The sequence below is a fragment of the Chenopodium quinoa genome, unplaced genomic scaffold (genome assembly GCF_001683475.1).
Source record: "Chenopodium quinoa cultivar QQ74 unplaced genomic scaffold, ASM168347v1, whole genome shotgun sequence".
NCBI lineage: Eukaryota > Viridiplantae > Streptophyta > Magnoliopsida > Caryophyllales > Amaranthaceae > Chenopodium > Chenopodium quinoa.
Window position 1 is genome coordinate 9,768,503 of NW_018744239.1, and position 26,031 is coordinate 9,794,533.

At 37.0% G+C, this 26,031-nt stretch overlaps 2 protein-coding genes across 2 annotated transcripts; both read right to left on the bottom strand.

The window, feature by feature from the left end:
* Positions 1-3,119: 3,119 nt before the first annotated feature.
* LOC110694477 (protein TPLATE-like) lies at positions 3,120-13,808 on the bottom strand. The gene is made up of 7 exons (XM_021871651.1): positions 12,548-13,808; positions 11,531-12,127; positions 9,290-9,651; positions 7,855-8,158; positions 7,659-7,781; positions 6,568-7,020; positions 3,120-3,973 (listed from the first exon to the last, which is right to left on the bottom strand). The coding sequence occupies exons 1-7, from the start codon at positions 13,679-13,681 to the stop codon at positions 3,425-3,427; spliced, it is 3,522 nt and encodes a 1,173-aa protein (XP_021727343.1). The 5' UTR covers positions 13,682-13,808; the 3' UTR covers positions 3,120-3,424.
* Positions 13,809-22,595: 8,787 nt separating this feature from the next.
* On the bottom strand, positions 22,596-25,386 carry LOC110694478 (40S ribosomal protein S23). Its single transcript, XM_021871652.1, has 4 exons — positions 25,245-25,386; positions 24,120-24,275; positions 23,911-24,037; positions 22,596-22,920 (listed from the first exon to the last, which is right to left on the bottom strand). Exons 1-4 carry the CDS (start codon positions 25,247-25,249, stop codon positions 22,780-22,782), a joined length of 429 nt encoding a protein of 142 aa, XP_021727344.1. The 5' UTR covers positions 25,250-25,386; the 3' UTR covers positions 22,596-22,779.
* Positions 25,387-26,031: the final 645 nt, after the last annotated feature.

The window sequence follows — 26,031 nt, forward strand, 5'->3', positions numbered from 1 at the left end:
TTGTCTAGCGTCCTTTTAAGACTTTATAAATCAATAATAAAAATTAAAATAAATTAACTAACCAAAAACAATATCAAATGAACAAAAAAATGTACTAACAAATTGAAATAGAGAATAAAAATAAAAATGTACAAATAAAACACACCAATAATTGTAAACAAAATATAACATAGAAAAAATACAAAAAAATTGAAAAAATTTATAAAAATAAACAACAAAATATAAAAACAATTGAAAAAGATATTACACAAAAAAAAATTAAAAAAAAAAATTAATAGACATATACAAAAAAAAAGGGGGGGGGCGCCTTGGCTGGACGCCCAGCCAGTGGTGGTGGCGCCAGCTGCAGACGCCGCAACCAGTGGGCTGGCGCCTGGGCTGGACGCCATAGCCACGGCTGTTGTGCTTTAAAAAAACGCCACAACCGTGGCTATGGCGTTCAGCCCAGGCGCCAGCCCACTGGTTGCAGCGTCTGCAGCTGGCGCCACCACCACTGGCTGGGCGTCCAGCCAAGGCCCCCACCTCCGTCACGGCGGTTTTCAATTTTTTTTTTTAAGAAATTGTACCTTGCCTCCTTGAGACCTCCTTCCCTCCGCCGCCGCCGCCAATTCCTTGCCTTGCCGCCTCGACATTGCCGTAGTTTGAATTTTTTTTTAAGAGATGTTGAAAGAAGATGAGCGATGAGAGTGTGAGTGATGAGAGTGTGAGTGTTTTTTTTTAGGTCAAGGGCAATATTGTCAAATCAAGTGAATTTTGTGGGGTTTATGTGGAGATTTGCGGGCGATGTTTAGCAATCCACTTAAGAAGACCACAATGGCCCAAATCTTACCTCGAAGCTGCTTCAATGGAGGTGAGAAAACTCAGAATGCGCTTCAATGGAGAATAGAGAGCACGAGTTCAATGGAGGAGAGATATGGAGAGAGAAGGAGGTGCATGCAGCTGCTTCAATGGAGTGAGAGAGCTCAAAAACGGCTTCAATGGAGAAGGTGAGAATTCGGAGGTGGTGGCCTGGAAGAGAAGGTGAGAACGAGCTGAGGGAAAAAAACAAGTTGAAAAATTAGGGGGAAAGAAAAGAAGAAGAAGAAATACGAGAAGCCCGGTTTTTTTTTATGGCACCGGTTCAAACCAGTGCCAACTCTATTGCTTTCTTCGGGGGTTTTTTTTTTTTGGTTGGCCCCGGTTTGAACCGGTGCTAATTAGATTAGTTGGCACCGGTTTTGGTTGGAACCGGTGCCAACTCTGAATTTTCCAATCCCGCCCATTTCTTTTGGCACCGGTTTTCAAGAACCGGTGCTAAAGGGGGGGTGCCTATATCAAAATTTCTACTAGTGTGATTGAATTGGATGTTTGGTGAATTTTTGGTACGGTTGAGTTGTGTTGGAGATGTTTTGGTCATTATTTATTTTTTATCTTGGTTTTATTTATTAGGATTTGACTCCCTTAAGCATGGCTTTACTCTCACATTTTCCCAAATTTATCCTACCTTTTACCCTAACCTTACATTACAAGCCTTAAAGACCTTCCGACCTTTGTGCATAGAGTTGTATGAATGTGAAATTAGTTGTTTATCAATGCAAAGAATGATTTGATATATTTCGAGTCGACTACTAGGTTGAGTGCATGTCTTTTTAAACACACGAGTGTTTTGAGTTTGGGGGGCATTGTTCACATTAAAGGGGTTGGATGGAGAGTGATCGGATACATCTTATATCTGCCACATAAAAGAGTGAAGAGTGTGTGAGCACTAGTCTTGAATTTCATATACACTTGTGGTTTGCTCTACTTGACAATTGTTAGAGAAGATTGGTAGTTAGATGGATATGATTGATTGACTTTGATACATGTTTATCGGATTTTCCTTGAATCGTATTATTGGTCTGAAATATATTTGGGGTGAAGTTTTGATTTATTTATTCATTGCTTTGCTTAGGGACAAGCAAAAGTTTGGCTTGGAGGAGTTTGATAAGTCTATTTTATATGTTTTTTATTCCCCGTCCCACGGTCATATTTGTGCTTATTAGAGCTCTGTGGAGCTATTTTTATTACTAATATACGTTTTCTAGTGTTTTTGTAGAGTTGGTATTATTTTATAGGAATTTGTATATTTATGTTAATTCCCGAGCTTATTGAGCCTCTACGAAGATATTGGAGTCGGGTCGTATTTTATGATCGTATATTTAAGCCCAAGGTCGATTTAATTAAATTTAATTCGGTGATTATGGGTTCAGTTCGTTTGGATACTAATTTCATTGTTGTCAATACTTGGATATCAAGAAGAAGGAAGTTGGACCAATTCATATAAAAGCCCAAGTTAGAAATCCAAGATGCAAATAACCTGCAAGAGATAGGTATTTCGTCTTTCAGTACAGTTTAGTAAATATAATTTCAGTTCAGTAAAAATAAGTTCAGTTCAGTATAATTCAATAATTTAAAAGAAGAAATATAATAGAAAATCAGTAAAAATAGTTTTAGTTCAATAAAAATAATTTCAGTTCAGCAAAAATAAGGTGAAGTGAACGAAGCCTAAAGTAACAAAAGTTACTACAGGCATTAGAAACCCTTACACAACACCAACTAAGGCCATTAACAACATTTACCTTTAAGTTATTACAACAAGTGCGAACAACGCAAATAAGGCTTACCAACTTACATTTAAACATGCGATGGGAGAATGGGACCATTGATAGAGAATTAGGGAAGTTGCTGGGGGATGCTATATTTTTATTTTCTTTTCTATTTTTTGACCTGTTATTTCTTTATGTAATAAGTCCTAAATTAGTAGGTCATAGAAAGAAAATAATATTAGTTGCCCCTTACTACTTTGGTCATGCATAAATTATACAAGAACAGCAAAAATAAGAACCATGTCAATTATTTTGAGTCGGAGGGGGCATTTTTGTTCATAAAAAAAGAATAATAAATAAATAAATAAATCAGAGTGAGTATTTCTCAAAAATAAAAAGGTTAAAAAAAATTAATTTCTTAAAAGTATATATCAAGATAAATCTAACAAGATCTAAATTGACAAATTTTCTACACTGTAACATTCAAATCACAAGTAGTTTTAAGGTAGAGTTAGTAAACAATTATTAAACTAGATAATAGATATGGAGCAATCAGCTGAAAATGAACACCTATAGATGATGACAAATAGAAAAAAGTTCTCGTAGTAACACTTCCAGCCGATACAAAATGTGTAATGAATCAAGAATGAAATCAGAAAATACATGACACAAAAAATGGAAATGAAAAATTGAAAGCCTATGTTACAACACTACTATGCAAATCCTATGTAACAGTATAACACCACCATGCAACGGTGTGAACAATTTGAGAGGATAAAAAAGCCAAAAGACTTTGCAACCTAAACTAAATTTATACGACTAATTGAATTAGAAGAGTATTCCTACATTTTCAGGAAACATTAATAAACTTTCGTGTCTCTATCCTTGCACAATACATGCCACTCCTGAAGAACTGCAGCTTGAAGAGCAAGATGCTCCACCTCTTCTGCTGTTAGTTTTGACAAAGTGGAAGGTCCTTTACTTTTTTCTTCCTCCTCAGCTTTTTTCTTTTCTTTCTTTTCCTTTCTCTTTTTCTTCTTCTCCTCATCCTCCAACTCTTCCCCACTACTTCCTTCGTCCTCTTCACTTTCAAGCTCAGTTTTGGGGCGTGGCTTGGCAGCCTTCAGAAGTGCTATTCGCTCCATTGATACTCTTAGGCTTTCAGCAGCAGCAGTTTTAACCTCATCTTCAGGCATGTATTCACAGCCTCCCTCTGTAAGGTCATCTAGCCAACCTTGCAAGTCTGATTCAATTTCCTTTGTGATCGAGGCATCAGATGCTCGTACTACAAATTTACACATCATGGTAGTTGTTTCATCACCCAAGTCAACATTTCTGCTCACTTCACTAGCACCAAATATCATCATCCACAAAAAGCCCCCATGCCATGTTTTAGCAGCAAAGCATAGCTGTTACAATAGAAAGATGGTAAGCACGGAGGACTCTGATAATATCAAAAAATGTGAAATGAAAAGAGGAACTATATGGAAGCTCAAGAAATAAATGAGGACAGAACACCTCCCTATACCCCCAACCCAAAACTATGATTAATAAATAAACAAATAAATAAAACAAAGCACGCACAAATGCACAAGTATACAACAAAGTAAGATCTAATTGTAATTTAAGAGTGTCAAGAGCATCAAACTGGTGGGTATGAGGTAAAATAAAATTGAACGGGTGCAACTGCCATATTGTTCAGGCCTAACGTCCTGTAAAGCAGTTTAAAAACCAAGGTTTCATCTTGTGGTCAAGATTCACAGGGCTAAGCAGTCTCAAGTTTGAAGTATATTACAAGGCTTTCCCATTCCCTTCAAGTCTAAGAGCTCTAACCTCATGTAAAGAACGTTTCAGTAGTAATAATTGTAAAACTAACAGGCAACTTAGGAACTTCCAAAGGCTACTGGTTCTAGAAAGTCCTTCCATCAACTTTATGTTTTACAGCCCATTGAAATTGGTTGAAGAGTATTCAAGCAGCTAGGAATTCAATAAGAAAAAGAAATGTGAAAGGGGTAAATCCAATTCCCTTTCATTTCCTTTCATTACCCAAACATCGGAAAATCTATTTACTTTCTTTTCCCACTCCCTTCCTTTCTCTTCTTTTCTATTACTTACATTAAACCAAATAAGACCTAAAATCGAACTACTCCGTAGTTTATATTTGAGCATGCTCAGCCTTGTAAATAACAAGTACAATATAAAAGATTGGTAATTGATTGAACACATACTTATAATCCCATAATTAAATAAATAAATAAATGTAATTGAATTATTAAGTTCCAATATAGCATTAAGTACGACTTACTTCTCCAAAAGATATGTATTTCAGCAGACATAGCTACAACAGAAAAATATAAATATAATAATGAAATGTTTTTGGACAGATTACTTCCTGAGAGGAGCATAAATTCAAACTCTTATTTCCAAGGGTGAGGTTAAATACAATGAGGGAGGGTTTGGAAGGGACTCGAATTAGTGAACTCTAAGTTCCAAGTGTGGATGACTATACGGAATAATCACTTTTGGTTCATGTAGCCGCCCCCACTTATGGAATTAAGCTTTGATGGATTGATTGATTGATGTTATAATAGATACTGCAGACTGTTATTCTCACAACCTTGGGTTTACAGATTTGCATTTACAGTAATAAAAAAAAGGCTTACAAAATTCATGGTTACCAATTTGTCAACTATTGTAATATTTTCCTTCTGCTTCAGAAAATTTAGCAAACAGATCTTTTATAGTATAAAATAAAGTAAAAATTAGTAATTTGTACTAAAATCCAATATGTTCCACATACAATTATAATTTGAGAACATCTTTACAATAGAACAAAAGAGAACCTCTACAGTTTGTTTGGGTAATGAAAACAGAAGGAAAAGAAGGAGAGCGAAAAAAAAAAAAAAAAAAAAAAAAAAAGAGAGAGAAAGAGAGTTTTCCTTCCAAATCTCTCCATTGTAGGAGAGATCATTTTCTTACAATTTAATCCCTCTCCCCTCCAATTCCCTTCATCCCTCATTTATTATCCAAATGAAAGATACTCTATCCCTCCATTTCCCTTCCCTTCCTTTCCCCCTCCATTTCCTTCAATCTCAACACTCCTAGAGAGGGGGAGGGGGAGGGGGAGGGGAAGGGAGGGTAGAAAATAAGGAATACTTTCCTTCTGCTCGAATTTGCATTTGAGTCTACAAGAGATTTTCACCAAGAAATAATACCAAAAAAAATATGGGAAAATAATATAAAAATTTTAATACTTCTCCTGATCTTATTTACTTGCAATATGCCTATTTCACAAGCTCTAAAGCACACTCCTGCCACTAAAATATCTAATTCTGTGTAAGTAAACATAATAAAAAGTTTTTACTTTTATAACACACATGAAAACAAAGCTAACAAGATCTCACAAGATAATAATTTTTTTATTACATAGTTAAAGCAAACAGTCAAAGAAAAGTTTGACCACCAAAATATATGCTGCAATTAATAAACCGGAAACTACAGCTATTTGATAAATTTAGCGAAAAATATGAAGAAAAAAATTATGGTATGATTGCCACTAATCGAGTAGAACATAATATCCAGCGCGAGGTACTTGCAATTCGTATCCTAAAACTGAGGTGAGCACTTATCTTTGTTAAGCCCCAGGGTTATGGCAAAAACAAATTGCTGACCCAATGTTACAAGTTGATAGACCCATAGTGTTGGGGGGGGGGTGTATTGTATCATGTTCACAAACTTTAAAGGCTTATAATGAACATTTTCACTTTTCCTAGAGGATAAAAATTAAAAAAAACCTCATGTTAGCAAAGTGATTTGTTTAACCTCAAGTTAGCCTATGTATTATCCCTAAGCTAAAATGATAGGTAAAGCTTTAAACATCTAGTTCTATACAAGCCCAATCCACAAGAAACAGATGCCAAATGGACAAATAGCCATAAATGAGAGTGGAAAAGTAAGCAGAAGAAATATTGAGTTAGTAAGCAGGTCATAATGTCTCTCATACCTGGAATCCAGCAACTGTGCGGATAATGTGGGAGCAAACTTTATGGAAAGGCTTGGATTCCAGAGCCTTCAATCCGCTCAAAAATGGTGAAGAGTCATATTGCTTAGCAGCAGTAGCCATAAAACCACTTCCCTCATAAGTATATGTGCCCGTGTACTCCACAATAGCTGGTAAGCTTGGCCATAACCGAAAGTATTCCACAGGAGAGATTTTGTGTGGTAGAAGCAGCTCAGTCAATGGAATTTTATAAGGCTGGCACCTCAAGATCACAGGTTCTCCTAGCTCTGGCTTGGAACTCTTTTTTTGTCGTACAATTTGGGGATCTTCTTCAGCATAATCACCTTCATAATGTAGAGGACCAGTGCCATAGAACGGATAATACAGTACTTGTAGCCAAAGGGCACATCTCTCAAAATGAGAAGCTCCTACAGTAATGCTACAAGGTACAGGATCCTACATGATGACAGAGTAAAAGTAAATAGTGAAGCAAACACAAACAAGCCAACAAGATAAAAGATAAATGTATGAAAACACAAACAAACAGACAAATTCACGATAACCAGCAGCACAGTCCCGTTTAGCAACACAATTGAAAACAACTAAATTAAGTACACTGTCCAGAAAATGACCAGGACTAGCATCATTCGGGATGTCTTTCAGTCTACCTCCATTATTTCCCTATGCTATTCATTGTTCAATCCACCAATTCATCTCCATCTGGTTTTTAAAATTGTTGTACTGCCTACAATTAGTTGCTATACCCCACCCAATCTTTCAAGAATAGATAACCTTCATAATTAATGAAAATAGCTCAGTATCGTAAACAGGGACTGCAAAAAGTGTTGTGATACTTTTTAAATTAAAAAAGAATTATTATAAAAAATTTGAATAGTTATTTGTCTAGATTAAAAAGAAAACAAACCAGCAATTTTTAAAAAGCACTTGACATTACAGCATTAAACAATTAGGTCAAACAGAACTGAAACAACATAGTCTCTTCCCGACACATCTATTCTATAGTCACAAGATAAGATTTGGATATAAGTAGAAGATTTTGAAGTCACATATTGAACAAGGTTTGGCAAGAGAACCTGTGAAACAAGGTTACGCAACTGCCGCACTGCTTGTGGTGAACCATCCATGAAATATAATGCCCCCGTCAGGCCAACTCGAATATCAGCTCGGTTAAGTTCAATGTCAGTTAGATTTATAACCTGAAAGAATCAATCGCTTAGCTTTTTGATAGGCCACATAGGAAGTCAGAAAATTCATGCGGGAAAAATCAACCTTCAGATGCAAAGTGATCCTCCCATCACTGGGATCTGCCAAATGATAAGCTTCAACATAGCATGGATCACTACTGCCGGTCAACGTAAATGCTCTTGGTGGAATCTTAAGTAGAGATGAATCTATTTTACTTGACAGCATGAGTGTCAATTCACTGGGATCAGGCCTCCAAAGCTCTATAATTGCTTTATGTACCAACCCTTCCAGCTTTCTGTCCTGAGCTGCAGCTACTTCATAGAACTGAACGGTCAACTTGTGGTGGCTAAAAGGATAGTCTCCTTTGGCTTCACTTACCCCAGCCCATCTGAGAAAAGAAAACCACCAAGTAATATGTTTGAGCTTACTTTTATCAATATTTATTCTACAGCAAACGGTTTGCAATAATTACCCCCCCCCCCTCCCCCCAAAAAAAAAAAAATTAATAATAATAATAATAATAATTCTACCACTTAGCATGAAATTGCAAATAAAGATATACCACTTAGCATGCGAGATACGCTGCAAGTACTGAAACAAATAAAGATATACCGTTGGGGCAAGTTAAAATCAAATCTTCTCTTCATTAATGCCTTATCCAATTTTTATCATTGACTTGGTGAAATACATTTAACATATAACTCTATGAACAAAAATTTTCATGGAAGTGTAAAACTAGGGATCCCTACACTTCCACAGATAAGTGCAAGAGCTGAAACACAACATAGAGACAATTTTATTCAACTAAACTGTCATCTACATAATTGTTTAAGGATGAGACTACCAAGGCTATTATATAGTATATTTATTTCTCTATGATGTATTTCAATAAATATGGTGTACGGAGGCATGAATGACAAATAATTCAAGAGACGCCTTATAAAATTACTCGAGTATAGTAAGACTACGTTCTTATCACCTTTAAATAAGTCTTAGGAAACAAAGTTCAAATGTGCTCCAAACTCCAATAGAGGGCCATTAGAGGCTACTCAAGTTCAGTTCACAGCTACAATAAGCTCTAGTAAGTTTGGATACGCTTAGATACTTAATTTCAATTACAGGTTAAAACACAAACACTAAGATAGAGAATTTGGAATGTGAGTTAGCCAGTTAAGGGAAAAAAGTCGTTGAAATAATCAATATTTAGGTCAATGATCCAAGGTCAGAGCGTTTGACGAATTGAGAATGTTGAAATTACAAATAACAAAGCTCTATACTTTAGTAGCAACTCGCAACAAATATTTAAGACCTCCCAATTATGAACAAACTAACAGCATATATTTCAATTAATATACTCAGCAAAAAGTTCAGATTATAGACTCAACTTCAAAAAAGAGAGTGAAAGAGAAACACAGGTAAGTATAGGTCAATGAACTTGACAGAAACGACCAGGAGGGAGGATTATGCCCTTAATAGGAAGAATATTTCCGTATTTACAAGGACAGACAGAAAAATTTACCTGTCATCTGGATGCAAGGTGGCATACTTAATCCTCTGCAATATCAAACGACACTGATGCTTATTGACAGAATCTGCCGAGCCATTATTTCGGAATTCTTCAAGCTCTTTACTCAGCAACTGACCAGCCCTTGAATTTCGAGACCCCAATCGCTGAGCACTCAGAAGAACTGCCTGGACATCTTGCAGCCTGTTTGTTGTCATTGCAGATGAATCCATATTGAGCAAAACTTTATGGATATTAGTCACAATAATGTTCAGCGGATCATCAGGGTCATCAGCCAAAAGGGGATCTAAACCTTCAAGATCAATGTGCTCAGCTAGAGACCAAATGAGACGGACAGATATTCTAGGTGTATTCACCTACAAAATGAAAACAGTAAGGGAGGTAATTCTGTAAACCACATCTAGTCCACTAACTTTACGATTTATTTACACATAATAGCTCTTTGGTATACAACAAAATAAATACTCTAGAAAGCAAATCTTTATGGTTCTCAGACTTCTCACTGTAGGGTCTATAACCAAATTATAGAAACGAATAACTAGAAAACTAAAAAATGTGTACACGTCTCAAATACAGCTGCGTATGACAATAAGAAAATTACATAAATGGGCTGCAACAAGCCTATATAATTTTGAGAAAATGGCACTAAAGGACATCACATGATCTTTATCCATCTAGTGAGTCGGACCTGAATATGAACTCCTTGAACAAAAACAACTCCCATTTTGATTTGTATGCAAACGCGTGCATTAGACTTAACTCAACTCCTCAGAGAAGGGGATTAAAATCATAAAATCTAATTCCAAGATAATGAACTGTGATTGTATAAATTTGAATCAAAGGATTAATAGTTATACTTATACACGATAAATTGAATAGAGCTAAACAATGCTATATATTATAGAGGGTTTCTGAATGTCCCCAAGACCTAGAAAACAACCACAAGGCTATGGCATTTTTAGGATTATATGAAAAACAATAATCTTAAACTCTTAAACTTAATACTTCCTCCATTTTTATTTAGTTGACACATTTTGACTTTTGACACTATTCGCAAACTCTAATTTGACTAGTTTTTATGATTTTTAGTTATGATAAAACATAATCATGTGAGTTCTTGTTAGATTGTTAGAATAGTCACAATGTGTAATTTCATAATATCAACTTTTAATAAATTTTGCTTATTGATAATTAAAGATATTAATTGTTGAACTTGTGCGTTGGCAAATGTGATAAAAAAAAATGTGTCAATTAAAAAGGAATGGAGGAAGTAGGATACAACCTTTGTTCCCTTTTGTTGGTTACATTTTCTATTTCCGCGCTTTCCTTTTTCTAGGTTACACTTGTGCTTTTTTCCTATTTTGACAAACTTTTTTCTTACAATACCCCGCTTTAAAACAATTCCTTCTTACTCTCTTTTACAAATACCCTACATACAACACATACTCCAGCTTTTAAATTCTCTATCCTACCCTCCTTAGCCTATGTAGCTAAGTGTAACTATCATTTAGGATAGGGTGCAGTAACTAATAAGAATTCTAAAGAATATTATAATCCACCAAAATTAATCAAGTTAAAAAAAATATTGGCAGTCTTCATCAAATATTCATAACCTATAACTTACCAAGGAAAATATGGACAAAACTCCTCAAGACATTTATGCGTATATCAAAACTAGTAGTGTCTAGTTAGAAATATTTGAAGGGAAAAGGAGGGAAGGGTATGGAAGTGGAAAGGGAGAAAGGGGTTCATTTTCCTTTGTTTAGATAACAATTAACTACGGCCAAAGGAAGAAGGGACATGAATACAGATAAATACCGAAACAAAAAAATATTGTTGTTGCCACTAATAACTTCAATTATCAATGGCTTTTGCATTACCAGAATCGTGGATTTTTGTACAGCTCCTTACATCATCTATTTAATGTCAACTCCCTAAAAACAAGGTGGGGGCAGCATAAAAGACACTAGACTCATTTTCTTGATTCCAGGTTTGCTCAAACCAACCCACCTACCCACCAAAACAAGAAAGAAAGATAATTTCTAAATATCTCCAACATATAGAGATTGAGGTATGGGTTCCAGTGATACCCCTTCACAAGTTAAGAAGAAACAAAACATTAAACCAAAAATTAAAGGCATGAAAGCAATAGTAGGTATTGACCAAGCCAAATGCAAAGCCTATGATCCTACCATCTTTGACAGCCAAAAAAAGTTTTGAGACAAGAGCACCAACCTCACGCAGATCATTGACAAGCTCACGCTGAAGGTTTTGCAGCCTAGTCTCATTCAGAATCTGATCTTGTGAAGCACCATCTTTCACTCGTTTTACACCACCTCTTGTATCATATATATGGCAAAGTCTGACAAGTAACTTGAGATAGCAATCAATTGCATAAGTTCTACCATCACAGTCCCACTTAACACAGGGTCTACACACTTCTACAACTTCCAAAGCAGGCTCAGTCCAATTTAAAGCCCCATAGCCAGTACCATAAGCAAGGGCACCAATGACTCGGCTCTCCATTCCTGAATTCTTTTGTTCTGGAAGAGGCAGAGACAACTGGAAGCAGCTTTCTACTAGTGAAGCCACCAATTCTTCTCTGAACAAGCTTTTACTAGTGACACTATTAAGATCTTCTTTAATCCTCACATCTTCAAATAAAGAAGCAATGTCAGTTCCAGCTAGCGGCTTCTGACCTCTGCGAACACTTTCCTTGGCAAAGAGATCAACACAAAGAGCTGTACGACAAATGCATGCTAAAGCGTGCATGCGATCTGATTCTGCCCTCAAGTTTCTCACCATAAGAAGCAACCTCTTAAACAATGAGACCTGTTGCAGAGAAGCCGCAGAGTCAGACACTTCCAGTGCTTGCATAATCAAAGGGCAACACAGGTTTTTTTTTATCAAATAAATCAATACAAAGTAATTAGTACAACACTACATTATCCAGAAAAGTCCGTTGCCTTTCTTAAATCAGTATGAAAGTAACAGCTTCTACTTAATCGGCTTTCCCAACATATTCTTACTAAACTGATTAATGGGGACTTGGAGAGAATGCACAAACAATCTACTGATAATAAACTAATACTACTCTTGATACAGATGTTAACCACAAACAGGAATAGCACCTTTTCATCCGAAAACATAATTTTGCTCAATCATAATCTACCAAAAACATTCAATAAGTGAACATAAACAAAACCGACTCCACTATATAAACAATTTTTGAGTAAAAAAACAGCTATGAACCTGCATAGTTAGATCAAGGAGATGAAGATTAGTAACAACAGCTCGAACGATACTCTCCCGAGCAGACGAAAATTCCTGTCGATCCCATAGCGTGAGAATGGCGATAATAGAACCCGAAGCCCACTCAGGCTTGCCACCAGGAACATCAGCCAAATACAGCATATTGATCGCCACTTCAAAGATCAGTGCAGGATCCAAAGACTCAAGAAATGGGGACAAATGCATAACCACATCTGATACACCCACAAACTTCTCAGCATTCCCAGTAACCAGCAACGCCGCCCCATCCGCCACTCCACCCCCCTTCGACGAAAGCTTGCGAATTGCCTCAACGGATCCAGAAGCCACAGCTTTAACACCGTAAACCAACGGAAACACGGTAGCACGAAAGCTCTCAACAGGAAGAACAAAAGCCCTAGACATAAGCGAATTCCGCCTTTTCCACACAAAATCAACCATTGAAGACACCCAATTAGACCGAATCGCTACCGAATTCTCGCTATCGACGAGCTTATCCCCCGCCAAACGACTCATCTTCTTGGATTCAAACTCCTTAAACAATCTCCCAACAGATTCAAACGCGACCTTAGCAACAGCATCAGAAGAATCCAACATATTAACCCCAATTCTCCTCCACCAATTGGAAACACGATCAAGCAAATTGACATTATTCTCACAAAGAACAACAAGATCGTCTCTAGCAAGAATACACCCTAGAGTTTCGGTGATCGAGAAGCGGAGATTGCTGCTCGGAGAATCAAAGCAAGCAGTGATGTGCTGGTGCGAGAGAGTGATAAGGGAAGCGAGAAGATGGGAAGGGATGGCGGAGAGGAAGGAGACAGCAGCAGCGGAGACGTCGGGGTCAGGGAAGTCGAGGTCGGATTTGATGCCGGAAATGACGGAGTCCCAAAGGTCGGGAGTAAGGCGAGGGGTGGAGCGGATGAGATCGAATGCGAGTTTTTTACAGACGGCGGAAGCGGGGGAAGAGACGATTTCTTCGACGGAGGTTTTGGCGATAACGGAAGTGTCGCGGCCAGCGGCGGATTGTTGGAGGGCTTGGAGAAGGGCGCCTGATTGACGGAGGGCGTCGTTGGACCGGAGATCGGCTTGGATCTGCGCGAATAGGATGTCCATTGTTGTTATTCAGATGAGTGAGGACGTTGTTATGGAGGAGTCATTGAAATGGAGGTAGAAGCAGTGCTAGTAAGCTTGCAAATGACAGGGGGGGGGAAAGGAATGAGAGTGAATGATTCACAGCAAGTTAACGGTTCGGAAAGAGATCTCCAATGACAAGCTAATTGTCGAATTAGTTTGCCATGCCATATAAGATTTTAAGCTAATTGTTATTTTAGCTCCAATAGTTAGCTAATAGCTTATTATCTAAATGGACCACACCTCCTTAGTCCTTAATTTACGTTGATAAATTTCATTTTATTTATTCTAATTTGTTTTATTTTAACAAGTTTTTTTCCAAGCAAATTAGCTTGGCAAAGCTAATTTGCTTGCCCAACCTAATTGCATTTTCTAGCTCTAATGGTTAAATTAGTAGCTAGAGATTATTTAATATTGCAAGTAAGTCTCTAGGTACAAGCCTACAACCATTGGAGTTGCTTTAAAAAAACCAAAAAAAAAAAAAAAAAAAATTGATAAATTTCATTTTATTTATTCTAATTTGTTTTATTTTAACAAGTTTTTTTCCAAGCAAATTAGCTTGGCAACCTAATTGCATTTTCTAGCTCTAATGGTTAAATTAGTAGCTAGAGATTATTTAATATTGCAAGTAAGTCTCTAGGTACAAGCCTACAACCATTGGAGTTGCTTTAAAAAAACCAAAAAAAAAAAAAAAAAAAAAAAAAAAATTCCTTGTGAAATGGAATTTATTTTACGAGTATTATATTAGGGTCTTATTTTTGCTAAATTGAAATTATTTTTACTGAACTGAAATATTTGACTGAATTGAAATTAATTTTGTTGAACTGAAATTATTTTTACTGATATTATTTCTTCTTTAAAGTTACTAATTTTTATTGAATTGAAATTTTTTTTTGCTGAATTGAAATTATATTTAGTGAACTGAACATTATTTTTTTAAGGTAAAGTGAACAGGGTCTTAGTCTATAGTTTGTACCACGAAAGATTTTTCAGTTTTTCTTTCTTGAAGAACCGAGTAGATGCTAATATGGGCGGAATTGACTTTCTGATTCAATTTCGTACCTTCATCGCTGGATATCCAATTGTGTTTTAGGATTATTATTGGTTAGCAATCTCCTAGATTAATAATTGTGGTTGTCTTTGTTCCTTTCATTAAATTTCAAAAACGATTGGCAAGTTCTTTACAAACTCATTGGCGGGTTTCCTACTTGTCTATTGTCCCTTTTTATCCAATATCAATTCCACATCTTCGTAGAATTGTCAAACATATTCAAAAGTGCTAAGGTAGGCTAACTCCCACGACGCTTACAATTACATTATTTATTTTATATCTATACAATCAATCAGTACATAATTCTATATTTACAATCAATTTATTATATTATACAATCAAAATTATCTTTTTAAATTATTAATTAATTTATGATTATTAATCTAATTAATGATTATTAATAAATTTGATATTGTTTTATACTACGCATTAATATTGTTGTTCATATGTTGACGATGAAATATTGTCAATCAAATTCATATCATCTACACTATTAGTCAGATACCAAACCCAACTATATACCTTCATTTTTTAACATTCGCGATTTAAATGTTTTTATTTTCATATGCTCTGTAATATTTTGTCTGTACCATTTTTTTCGTTATATATATGTGTGTGATAAAACATAATAAATAATTAAAATATATACAAAGTAGTTTTTTAAACTATCGCTTGCATCGCGTGCTATTTTCCTATATTCCAAGAAATTTAAATTCAAAAGGTTTGCAAATTCCTACTTAGGGGAAGTTAAATGATCTATCATTTCAATTTAAATCAATTTTGATTCTAATCAATTTTGGGTTCCATTTGTAATGATTCGAATTTTGAATGACTTTTTCTAATATTATATCCAACACGGGTTGAGTTTGGTTCAAATGTGTATCAAATTTGGGCCATTTTTTGATATGTTTCTTGTGGGTCCAATTCAAATTTAAATGCCATTTTCTTAATGATCTTACCAAATACTTCCTCCATTATTTTGGTTGACCAATTTTTTGGCACGTTTGCCAATGCACTATTTCAATTATTAATACTTCTTCAATTATTGCAACAATTGAACTTTTGCATTATTCGTCACTCATATTTGACCAAATATTATGATTTATACATTAAGTAAAATATAGTCATGTGGAGGTGTTGTAAGATTTGTCTCTTCAAATACTTTTGCAATTTAATTTTTGATAATTTCTACTCTGATACAATACAGTTATAGATATGTAACATATAATATTTGCTTTTGGGATGCGTAATTTCATCCTTGTTGCAATATTACTAGAACGAAGGAAGTATATCTAATTATTAATTAGTAAAATTATATAAGATTGATATTATGAAACTATATTTTGAGACGGCTCTCATGACTATGTTTTATCGTTACTATAAATTACATAAGTCAGTCAAAGAAGGATTCGTGAAGTGTTAAAAGTAAAAACGTGTCAAGTAAAAAAAAATGGAGGTAGTATGATTTATGGAGCTTGCAAATCAAAATGAATATTATTGTGACATTCACAATATATACAAGGAGTATAATACAGGTCACTTTTCTTTTCCTCCACTTCAACTTATAATCCGATTTATCGATTGGATCGATTGCAATTGTTATCGTCATAATTGGACTTTTTTTTTCAAATAGGGGTTCAATTCAAAGTTAAACCTATTGGATTCATATTAGGTGTTGTGGATCAAATTCTAATCTTAGATTTTTCCTAAAAAAAAATAAAATTCTAATCTTAGATTCGTGGGTTAAATTTTATGGCGTCAAATAGAAAAACAAAAATCAATTCGAGTTAGGCCCTGTTCTTTAGAGTTGCTCTGATGAGTCCTGCTCTGCTCAACTTAAAAATAATAATTAATATTGAATTATTATAATAATAATAATTAATATTTAATAATAATAATAATAATAAATAATTAATATTTAATAATTATAATAATAATTAATATTTAATAATAGTAATAATAGTAATAAAAATAGGAATAATAATTATTATTAATAAAAATAATAATAATAATTGTTATTTTATAATAAAAATTAATATTTTAAAGATAATAACTAATATTCAAAAATAATAATTATCAATTTTTAATAATAATAATAAAATAATAATAATAATAATAATAATAAATAGGAAAAATTCATGGGAATAATCCCACCTTTAGGCCGTTCGTTTTTAATAATCCAACCTTTCGATTATTTTTTAATAATTCGACCTTTGGGTGCCTTTAATTTTTATTGGTCCCATTTGACCTGAAACCGGTTGAAGAGGTAATTTATTTTTTTTGGTTTAAAATACACGTGTCATTACATAATTGGTCAAAAAAAAAAATTAAAAAACCTAAATAATTTAGCCACCATCCCCACCACCACCCAGCCACCTACTCCCTATTCCCCTCCCCTAGCAGCAACCCCCACCACCGACAGCAACCAAGTCCCCCATGGATTCCGGTAGCCTCAATTCCCCTTTTTCGGCCAACTCGTCCCCCTTCCCTCTCTTTCCGGCCAACACTCGAAAATCCTCGCAACTCCAACCAATGCAGCCACCACACAAAACACCGCACCTCTTCTCTCAGCCCACGCACCTCTACCCTGCGCAACCAATTAGCCACCAACCTGCAACAAACAACCACCAATCAGCCACACCTTCTCACGCACAACCTCAAGACAGCAGCAACCCCATTACCGCCACTTCCAAACCCCTGCCGCTGCTCTCTCTCTCCACCTTAACATCAGCCAGCAACAACAATTAATCCACCCACATCGAAACCCTAGAAACCCGAAACACTTAGCAAAGAGATGAGAAATAGGTGGTAAAGCAGCGGTTTATGATTACAGGTGGTTTTCGGGTGTTTCAAGTGGGGTAGAAAGGTGGTAAAGGAGCGGTGGTTGGGGTTGAGTAGAGGGGTGATTGAGTTTTGGGTGGAGGTGAGGTGGGTGGTCGTGGTTGGGGTAGCTAGGGAAGTTGGGAAAGGCAACAGGATGGTTGGGGAAGGGCGGTGAAGGTGGCTGGGAGTATATGTCGGAATTCATGGAGGTGAGAAAGAGGGTAAGGGCAGGGGAAAGAGGAACAGGGGTGGCTGGGAGTTTTTTTTTTTTTGATTTTTTTTAATTTATTTTTTGACCAATCACAGGTTGCCAAGTGTCAGGTAACTTGGTATAATAGGTCACTTGACCGGTTGGGATCAATAAAAATGAATGGGGGGTAAAGGTCGGATTATTAAAAAATAATCCAAAGGTGAGATTATTAAAAACGAATGGCGCAAAGGTGGGATTATTCCCATGAATTTTTCCTAATAAATAATTAATATTTAATAATTAATATGTAATAATAATTAATATTTAATAATAATATTTAATGATTATAATAATAATGCCTCGTTTAGGGGTGATTAGGGCTGGGCAACAGGGTGGGTTTCCTCGGTCCTTTTTCGGTGGCTTTTCCGTCACTAACCTGCAATCGGTTCTCTGCGTTCTGGTCAGGTGTCGGCGACCGGTTTCCACGTTCCTTTTTTCGGCAGTTTTTTGGTGCAGTTTCATCGTCTATTTGGTGCAGTTTCGGGCTTAATTAGGTGTAGTTCAGGCTTAATTAATTGGTGTGTCTTTCTTCGGCGGTTTGTCAGATCTAGTGTTGGGTTAGCAGTTAGGCGATTTTTAGGCAGGTTTTTGGGCGAATTTCATGCGGTTTTCCGGCATCATTGGTGCATAATTGCGGCGGTTTTTGTAGTGCGATCATCTGGCTTTTATTAGGTTATTCTCAGGCGTTTGGCAGGCGGTTTAAGGACTAGTTTCAGGCAGTTTGCAACAGGTTTCGGCGGGAGTTTCTGGTTTCAGGTGGTGTGGGTCAGTTTTTCGGCGTGATTGAGGCAGTTGCTCGGCGTTTTGGTGGTGGTTAAGTTCCGTTTTGGTCTGATTTTTGGCTAGTTGTTCTGGTTTTTGGCTAGTTTTTTTTGGTTTTGTGTGGTGGCAGCGTGTTTGCGACGTGTGTAGATATGTCGGTTACTCGAGTGAAGTTTCATTGTCCCTTTGTGGGTCTTAGTGGTTGTCAAGATGGAAGTGGCAATGGTCTTACTAAAGTTCTCTTATCAAGCATCTTTGTGATCGTCATTTTTGTATTGGTGCGCGGGATATCACACGGCATGCTCTTACTTCTAATTTGGCGGTTTATACTGAGGCTGAAGTTACTTTTTCGCGTATATATGGGGATTTGGTTATGTGGGGTTTGCTACAAAATGCATACGCATCGTACTAAGTGTCGTCATAGTTCGAGTGATATTGTGTATGGTATTGTTCGTTTTGTGCTTCATGGATTCTCCAGGCTTCAAGGTCCCTCTTCTCCGGCTCAGCTTGGGCGCATAGGTGGTTTGGTGCAAGATCAACATTGTGGTTTTGACGTGGCTCTTCTTGATTGTTTGTTCTCCAAGGGGTTTCGTACTATGAAGTCTATACCTCCCAAGTGCCGCTTGGGGTTTTCTCGGGTTCTGAAAGGTGCCCTTGATAAGGTGATCTCTAGGGCTGATGACATTTCTAGTTGGGTCTCTTTGTTGGTGTTACTTCTTTGCACCCTTAAAACCTTTCACTCGCGGAGCAGCTCTGAGTCTAGGTCTTCGGTAAAACGTCGACATCAAGAAGAGAGTATTTCCCGTGCTATTTGTTCTTGGAGTGCACCAGGTTGTATTTTGCAGCTTGTGAGGGATACTTTAGCAGAGGATTCTCTTACTTTTTCAGTGGTTGGTGATGAGGACCTTGATTTGGAGGAGCGTAATGTCAAGCAATGTCGTAGGAAGATTTGTGACAACCATTACACTACTACAGTCGAGGTTCTTTCTTCTTCAGGCGTTGCTCCTTATAATGACGCCACTCTCGCGGATTTACAGTCTAAACACCCTACTTCTCCAGCTCCATCCTTGCTTGATATACCTATTGATGGCCTTCATCTCGTTACTACTTCTGCTGTTAATTTGGATCGGATTAAGAGTTTTCCACGTGGCACATCATGTGGTCCCGGTTTACGTGATCAGCACCTTATGAATTGCTTGAGTGGTGCTGCTGTGGCTGTATCAGATGAGTTAGTTGACTCTATTACCCTGGTGGTTAATCTCTTTCTAGCTGGAAAGTGTCCTATGGAACTAGGAGAGTATAATGCTAGTGCTCCTCTTACACCACTTGTCAAGCCTAGTGGTGGTATTCGTCCTATAGCTATGGATACTGTTTGGCGGCGTCTGGTTTCGAAGGTCGGTGTTGTTATGATTGGCCAGTCTTTAGGAAGTTACTTTGATGGTCTCCAATTTGGTGTTGGGTTTTCTTTGGGAGGTGAGACGATTCTTCATGCTGTGAATCGGTTGATTGAGGATCGTGTTTCCGATGTTGGCCTTTCTATGTTATTGGTGGATTTTCAAAATGCCTTGAATCTAGTTGATCGTGCGGTCATGTTACGTGAAGTTTGTCGTCGTTCTCCGTGCCTTTCGCGATGGGTTGAATTCTACTACTCTAATCCAGCTAGATTGTATTACGGGAACCACACCTTATGGTCGTTTCGGGGGTGCAACAGAGTGATCCCCTTGGTCCTCTGCTTTTTGCTTTGGTTTTACGACCCCTGGTATGTAAATCAGAGACACTTTTAATGTATGTCTTCAGGCTTGGTATTTGGATGACGACACTGTTGTTGGTGACACGTTGGTGGGGGAAGGTTCTGCAATTGATTATGGAGGAAGGGCCTCGTTTTGGGTTACATCGTAATGTGGAAAAACTAAAGTTTTATGGCCTTCAGAAGATCCTCGAAGCAGGCTTATGGGTGTCTTTCCACCTAATATTGCTCAACTCTTGCGTGGTGTTAAGTTGCTTGGTGGTCCCGCTAGTTCCGATTCCGGTTTTGGAGGTGATCTTGTGATGTAGAGAGTGACCAAGACCATTGCGCTTATGGATAGGGTTGCTAAGCTTGATGATCCTCAATGCGAGCTGTTGTTGCTTAGGGCTTGTACCGGAGGTTCTAAACTCTACTTTGCATTGCGTACTTGTCCTCCTAGTACTTTTGAGACGACTCAGCGCACATTTGACACGGCTCTTCGATCTTCCTTAGAGCGTATTGTTACTGCTTCAGGGCCTGGGTTTGGTGGTTGCCAGTGGCGGCTTGCCACCTTGCCTTTTGCGTATGGCGGGCTTAGTGTTTATTCTGCAGGTGATGTTCGTCATTATGCTTTTCTTGCTTCCCAGTTACAGTCTGCTGGTTGTAAACAAGGCTTCTACGGCATGCTGGCGTTGTTGGCCTTGGTCGAGCCTTTGAGGATGCGTTGAGCTTGTTTAATAGAACGGTGGAGTCTGACATTATGAGATCCTAGTTAGGTTGCTGCCCCAAAAACTCATGAAGAAATTGGCAGATATATATTTTACAAAGGTTATCGCTTATGCAGAATCCGCCTTTTCTTTGTCTCCTCGGCAAACAACATTGTGGAAATCGCAGCAGGGAGATCACACCTCTTCTTGGCTTCGAGCGGTCCCTATTTATGGGTTGGATCAGACGATGAACGCAAAGGCCTACCGTTGTGTGTTGTGCTACCGGATGGGTATTCCATTGTTCTCTATCTCGACGCCGTGCTCTGCCTGTTCTTGGGTTTTTACTGGGGATATTTTCGGTGATCATGCGGTGTCGTATGCTGGTATTGTGGGTATTAAACATCGGCATAATGTTGTCCGGGATACCCTTGTTGATATTTGCTACAGATATGGGATTTCAGCAAGAAAGGAGGTTGACATAGGGTTGTCTGGAGGAAATGACGGGGCCCTCCGACCGGCAGATGTGTTACTTTATTCCTGGGATCGTGGTCGCGATGTATGTGTGGACTTAATAGGGTCTTCTCCTTTGACACAGACAAGGTTATCTGACTTTGTTCCTGGACGGGTTGTGGCTGATGCGGCTCATCGGAAGCGGGTGAAGTATGAAGCTAGTTGTCGGCTGATTGGATATGGTTTCATTCCCTTCTCCTTTTCTTCGCTTGGGAATTAGAGAAGGAGTCTGTTGCGTTGCTGAAGCGAGTTCAGAGGTTCCCGGCGATGCAAGACATTGGGGCTCGTGCTGCAGCTCATATCTTCAGTAGGGTAGGCTTTGCTATAGCTAGAGGAGTAGGGGCCAGATTATATCTCGGCTTCCCACTAATTTATTGTAGGTTGCATGAATTTGTCTGTTTTTGAGATAATAAATAATGTGGCAATAATAATGAAATTTGCTCTGCTCTGCTTTGCTGAAATCTGCTCTGCTCTGCTGACTCCTGCTCTGCTCTGCCCAGAATCACAAAAGAACAGAGCCTAAATGTAAGAGCCTATTTTCCCAAACATACTCCACTTTGATTTTGGTTGGTCATAGAGACAGGTCAGTTTTTGAAATTATACCTATCACAAAACCAAGGGACATAATTATATTAACAGGCTAATGCCAAAGTTTTAATTACAACAATTATCTCAAATTTACATATGAAATTTGATGCTTCCCAAAAATAATGCCTATAAGGTAGGCAATAATACAGCGTTGGTCCAATTACTATGCCCATATAACATTACAATTGGGGCAAGCCACAAGCCACAAGCCACAGCTCACTTAGCCACCCTCAGTTAATCTTTAAGTTCTAGACAAATGTTTTAAATAGTCTCGTCAACAAAAAAAAAAAAAAAAAAATCAAACGGTAAGATTTTATACATAGAGATGATCAACAAATCTCTGAGAATGAGTGAATGGTTAATTCTCGTGTTTTAAAGCAATTTTCGGCATACCAAAAGACTTTTTTATGTTTTAAAAAATGGTGATCTTGTTGACATGAATTCCGGCGACTATATCTTCATTACATGGGTAAGAGAAGTAAATAAACCAATGGAGTATAAGCAATAACTAAGAATATAGAAAACCATCTTGAATACACACGAATAGAACACAAAAACAAAGTAGGGAGGGTATCCTCTTTTAAGGACACTCAATTTCCATTTAAAGAGGGTACAAGTTTCATTTGAGTAAGCAAAATTTCAGACTAAACTAACAACCTTAACCTAAGACCTGGGTTTTTCCTTCTTTTCCTTGAAGAGGGCTAGAAGTGAGACACCAGCAACCTTGACAACCTTAAATCGGACTCCAGGAATATCTCCCACGGCATGTCCTTTACGACCAAATCCAGCAATTAACACCTCATCCTGCACAAACCACAACTCCATAAGAATGGAAGGAATGACAGAGCATCCGAAGCGATAATGCTATACAAAATGTCAAATTCCATTACAATCCGGTCATGAATATAGACAAACAGGTAAAATAAGGATTCCAAAGCCTTATGTAACAGAAGACCTTGAATTCTTCTACCAATCAGGTAAATTCTTTCATAAAATGGAAACGAGTCATCGTTCTTTGATAAGTAGTATGAAGTAGCAATATCTTAGAACAGCTTAGAAAGGATCAAAAACTAACAGTGTCCGACTGATATTATTTTCTCAAGCTATATACTCTTCGACGCAACATTTGTACAGTTGGTATTAATTCATAAAATATAGCTGCACCATGTACTGCACAAGAGTGAATGCAGGAGTACTGGCAGAAGCATCAGATAAACCAGCACCAAAAGAGTGCACACTATCATGTTTTTACATGTTTCTTGACAAACTGGGAGCAAAAGTTCATAATACAAGGAAAGCATTATTAACGTTAAGCCTTCAGTAATCAGATGCCAGTATTTTTACAAATAGTTTTCAGCAGAAAACAAATGGCATCATTTCTAAAAAAAACTAATGACTGGAGTTGTTTAGAGTTTTTGTTATTTAAGACACTAATCCCCCAAAGGCCCCAATAATAGAATTCTGATTCAAAACCAGTTTTCCCCACAATCAACCTTATCTTTGTTCTGTTTCCAGCATACAAATCAGCCACACAACCAACACTGCCACATATAGTTTTTCGAACTATCATCTCTACCTCCTTAATGCATAAGCAGTTGCAGAAAGCAGAAACAAGAAAAAAAAAAAAAATCATGCTCCTACACTACAACTCACTATGATTTCATAGTCAAAATAACTAGCAGCTACCACTAAATTTGTCTCAAAAGGCACCAAGTGACAGCAAATTCACCAAGAAGCAGTTTATGAACTAGTAAGTGCAATATGGTTGCAGACATTTTCATAAAAAGAACTTACATTTTCCTCAATGAAGTTCAAACAACCATCATTGGGAACGAAAGCAGCGATCTTCTTTCCATTCTTAATCAACTGCACACGAGCACACTTTCTGATAGCAGAATTGGGCTGTTTAGCTTCAATACCACTGCATCATAAACTCTTTGGTTAATTTCTCATACAAAAAAGCATATACAATCAAAAGAAGTAGAGAGCTGACATAATCCTACATCTTTTCCAAAACAATGCCCTTAGCGTGAGAAGATCCGGCGAATGGCTTCTTCCATTCATTTCCAAGATGGGACTTCTTGTAAGACTTGTCAGCCCACCTTTGCCTTCGGCGGTGGGACTTCAGCTTACGCGCAGCTCCCATTCCATGTGTCTTACTGCACAAAAACAATTTCACCAATGTTAAAAAGAAAGAAAACGCCATTGAAATTAAGAAAAAAGCAACACAATTATACTCCCCAAGCATTACATCAAATCCGACCCAAATAAACAATCATTACCCTAATTTCGACACATCTCACACCTATCAAATTTGATGATTCACTCGATAACAGCTCTGTTTTCAACAAACACATTACTTTAAATTCCATAAATCTCACGCCTATCAAATTTAATGAATCGCAAAACCAAAACTCCAATATCAGTACACCGCGAAGATTCACTCCATTAACACCGTTTTCATCAAACACATTACTTTAATTTCCATATTTGAAGATTCACTCAATAACAACTCCGTTTACAACAAACACATGACTTTATTTTCCATATTAGATGATTCACTCGATAACAGCTCCGTTTTCAACAAACACATTACTTTAATTTCCATAAATCTTACGCCTATCAAATTTAATAAATTTCTCAACCAAAGCTCCAATTTTATGATAATATCAATACACCGCGAGTACAATAAACTATTGCAACCTCAACTGTCAATCTTATCGCAGTAACCAGACATATAATCCATTTCACATTACAATTCCATTCAAATTTCTTGTCAAACTCAGGTAATTAACCCAATAATCTCCCAATCAATCTTCACCTAATTTCAATTACTACTACTTCAATCTAACACAAACACAATAATGTTCCAATGTACTTGAATACAGCAAATCTGAAAATAATAAAACCCCAATAATTTTTTCCATATGAGCATCATAAATGTAACAAAAAAACAATTATGAAATGAATAAAACCAATTACGAAATGAATGTAGAAAATATAAATCCCCAAATTAACAGCTGAACAAAAAGAGAATTTTGAAGCACAATAAAGCAAGAAAATGGATTAAAGGTGCGATTAAATTCAACACCATTTTGGAGAGGAGAGAGAAAGAGAGAGAGACTAACCCCATGATTGCGAGCTTTGGAGATTTGCTGACGGTGGTGAAGAGGCGAAGAAGACGAGCGAACTCGCGAGAATGGTGAGCGCAGACGAAACCCTAATTCTGAGTTTTGGTTCATTTATAAAAGGGTTTTTTTTTTTTTTTTTTTTTTTTTTTTTTTTTTTTGGGTGATTTAGGCTTTGGAGTTGATTTCTATGAGCTTGATGTAATGGATAGTGCCTTCAGGCCCAAATCTTGCTCTTGTTAATCGCAAATTTTTGGCTAATCTCCCCAATTAGTAATTAGCTGGTCTCAAGACCAGCTATATAAATATAGTCCCTCGCTCGAAATGACACCGTTCATTGCTTCAACAACAATGAGACGCACGCGTGACGTCAGCAAGTCACATGTTGTCAAATCAAATACAAACCTCTTTTAAAAGAATTTTTTTTAAAAAAAACCATTTTTCATTTTTAAAAGCTGTCATACCCATTTTCTCTCTCCACCCATCACTTTATCTCTCTAACCATCATTTTCTCTCTATTTCCTCTCAAAACCACCATAATTTATCAAACTACAAAAGCTTAGAGATCAAAATGACATGCATAAACATGGATATTTGAGATGAAAGTAGAGCAACATCTAAAGAATATGAAAAACAACCTCAGAAGAAACGGTATTTTTGCAATTTTCTTTGTACTAGTAGCATAATTGTTTAATTGTTAGGTTTACAGTGAACTTCAAACTAGAAATCACTTATAATATCAAGAAATACTTAATAAAATGTGTGGGAAATAAAACCTAAATATATA

Bases quoted from the DNA above. Each gene is read 5' to 3' on its own strand.
- LOC110694477 (XM_021871651.1), bottom strand. From the start codon at position 13,681: ATGGACATCCTATTCGCGCAGATCCAAGCCGATCTCCGGTCCAACGAC. The intron at 12,128-12,547 runs GTTCATAGCTGT...TCTCTGCAACAG, and splicing joins TCCTTGATCTAACTATGCAG to GTCTCATTGTTTAAGAGGTT. The intron at 8,159-9,289 runs GTAAATTTTTCT...TTCTTTTCTCAG, and splicing joins ACCTTGCATCCAGATGACAG to ATGGGCTGGGGTAAGTGAAG.
- LOC110694478 (XM_021871652.1), bottom strand. The intron at 24,038-24,119 runs GTAGGATTATGT...TTTATGATGCAG, and splicing joins GGCATTGTTTTGGAAAAGAT to TGGTATTGAAGCTAAACAGC. The intron at 22,921-23,910 runs GTAAGTTCTTTT...TGGTTTGTGCAG, and splicing joins TGAACTTCATTGAGGAAAAT to GATGAGGTGTTAATTGCTGG.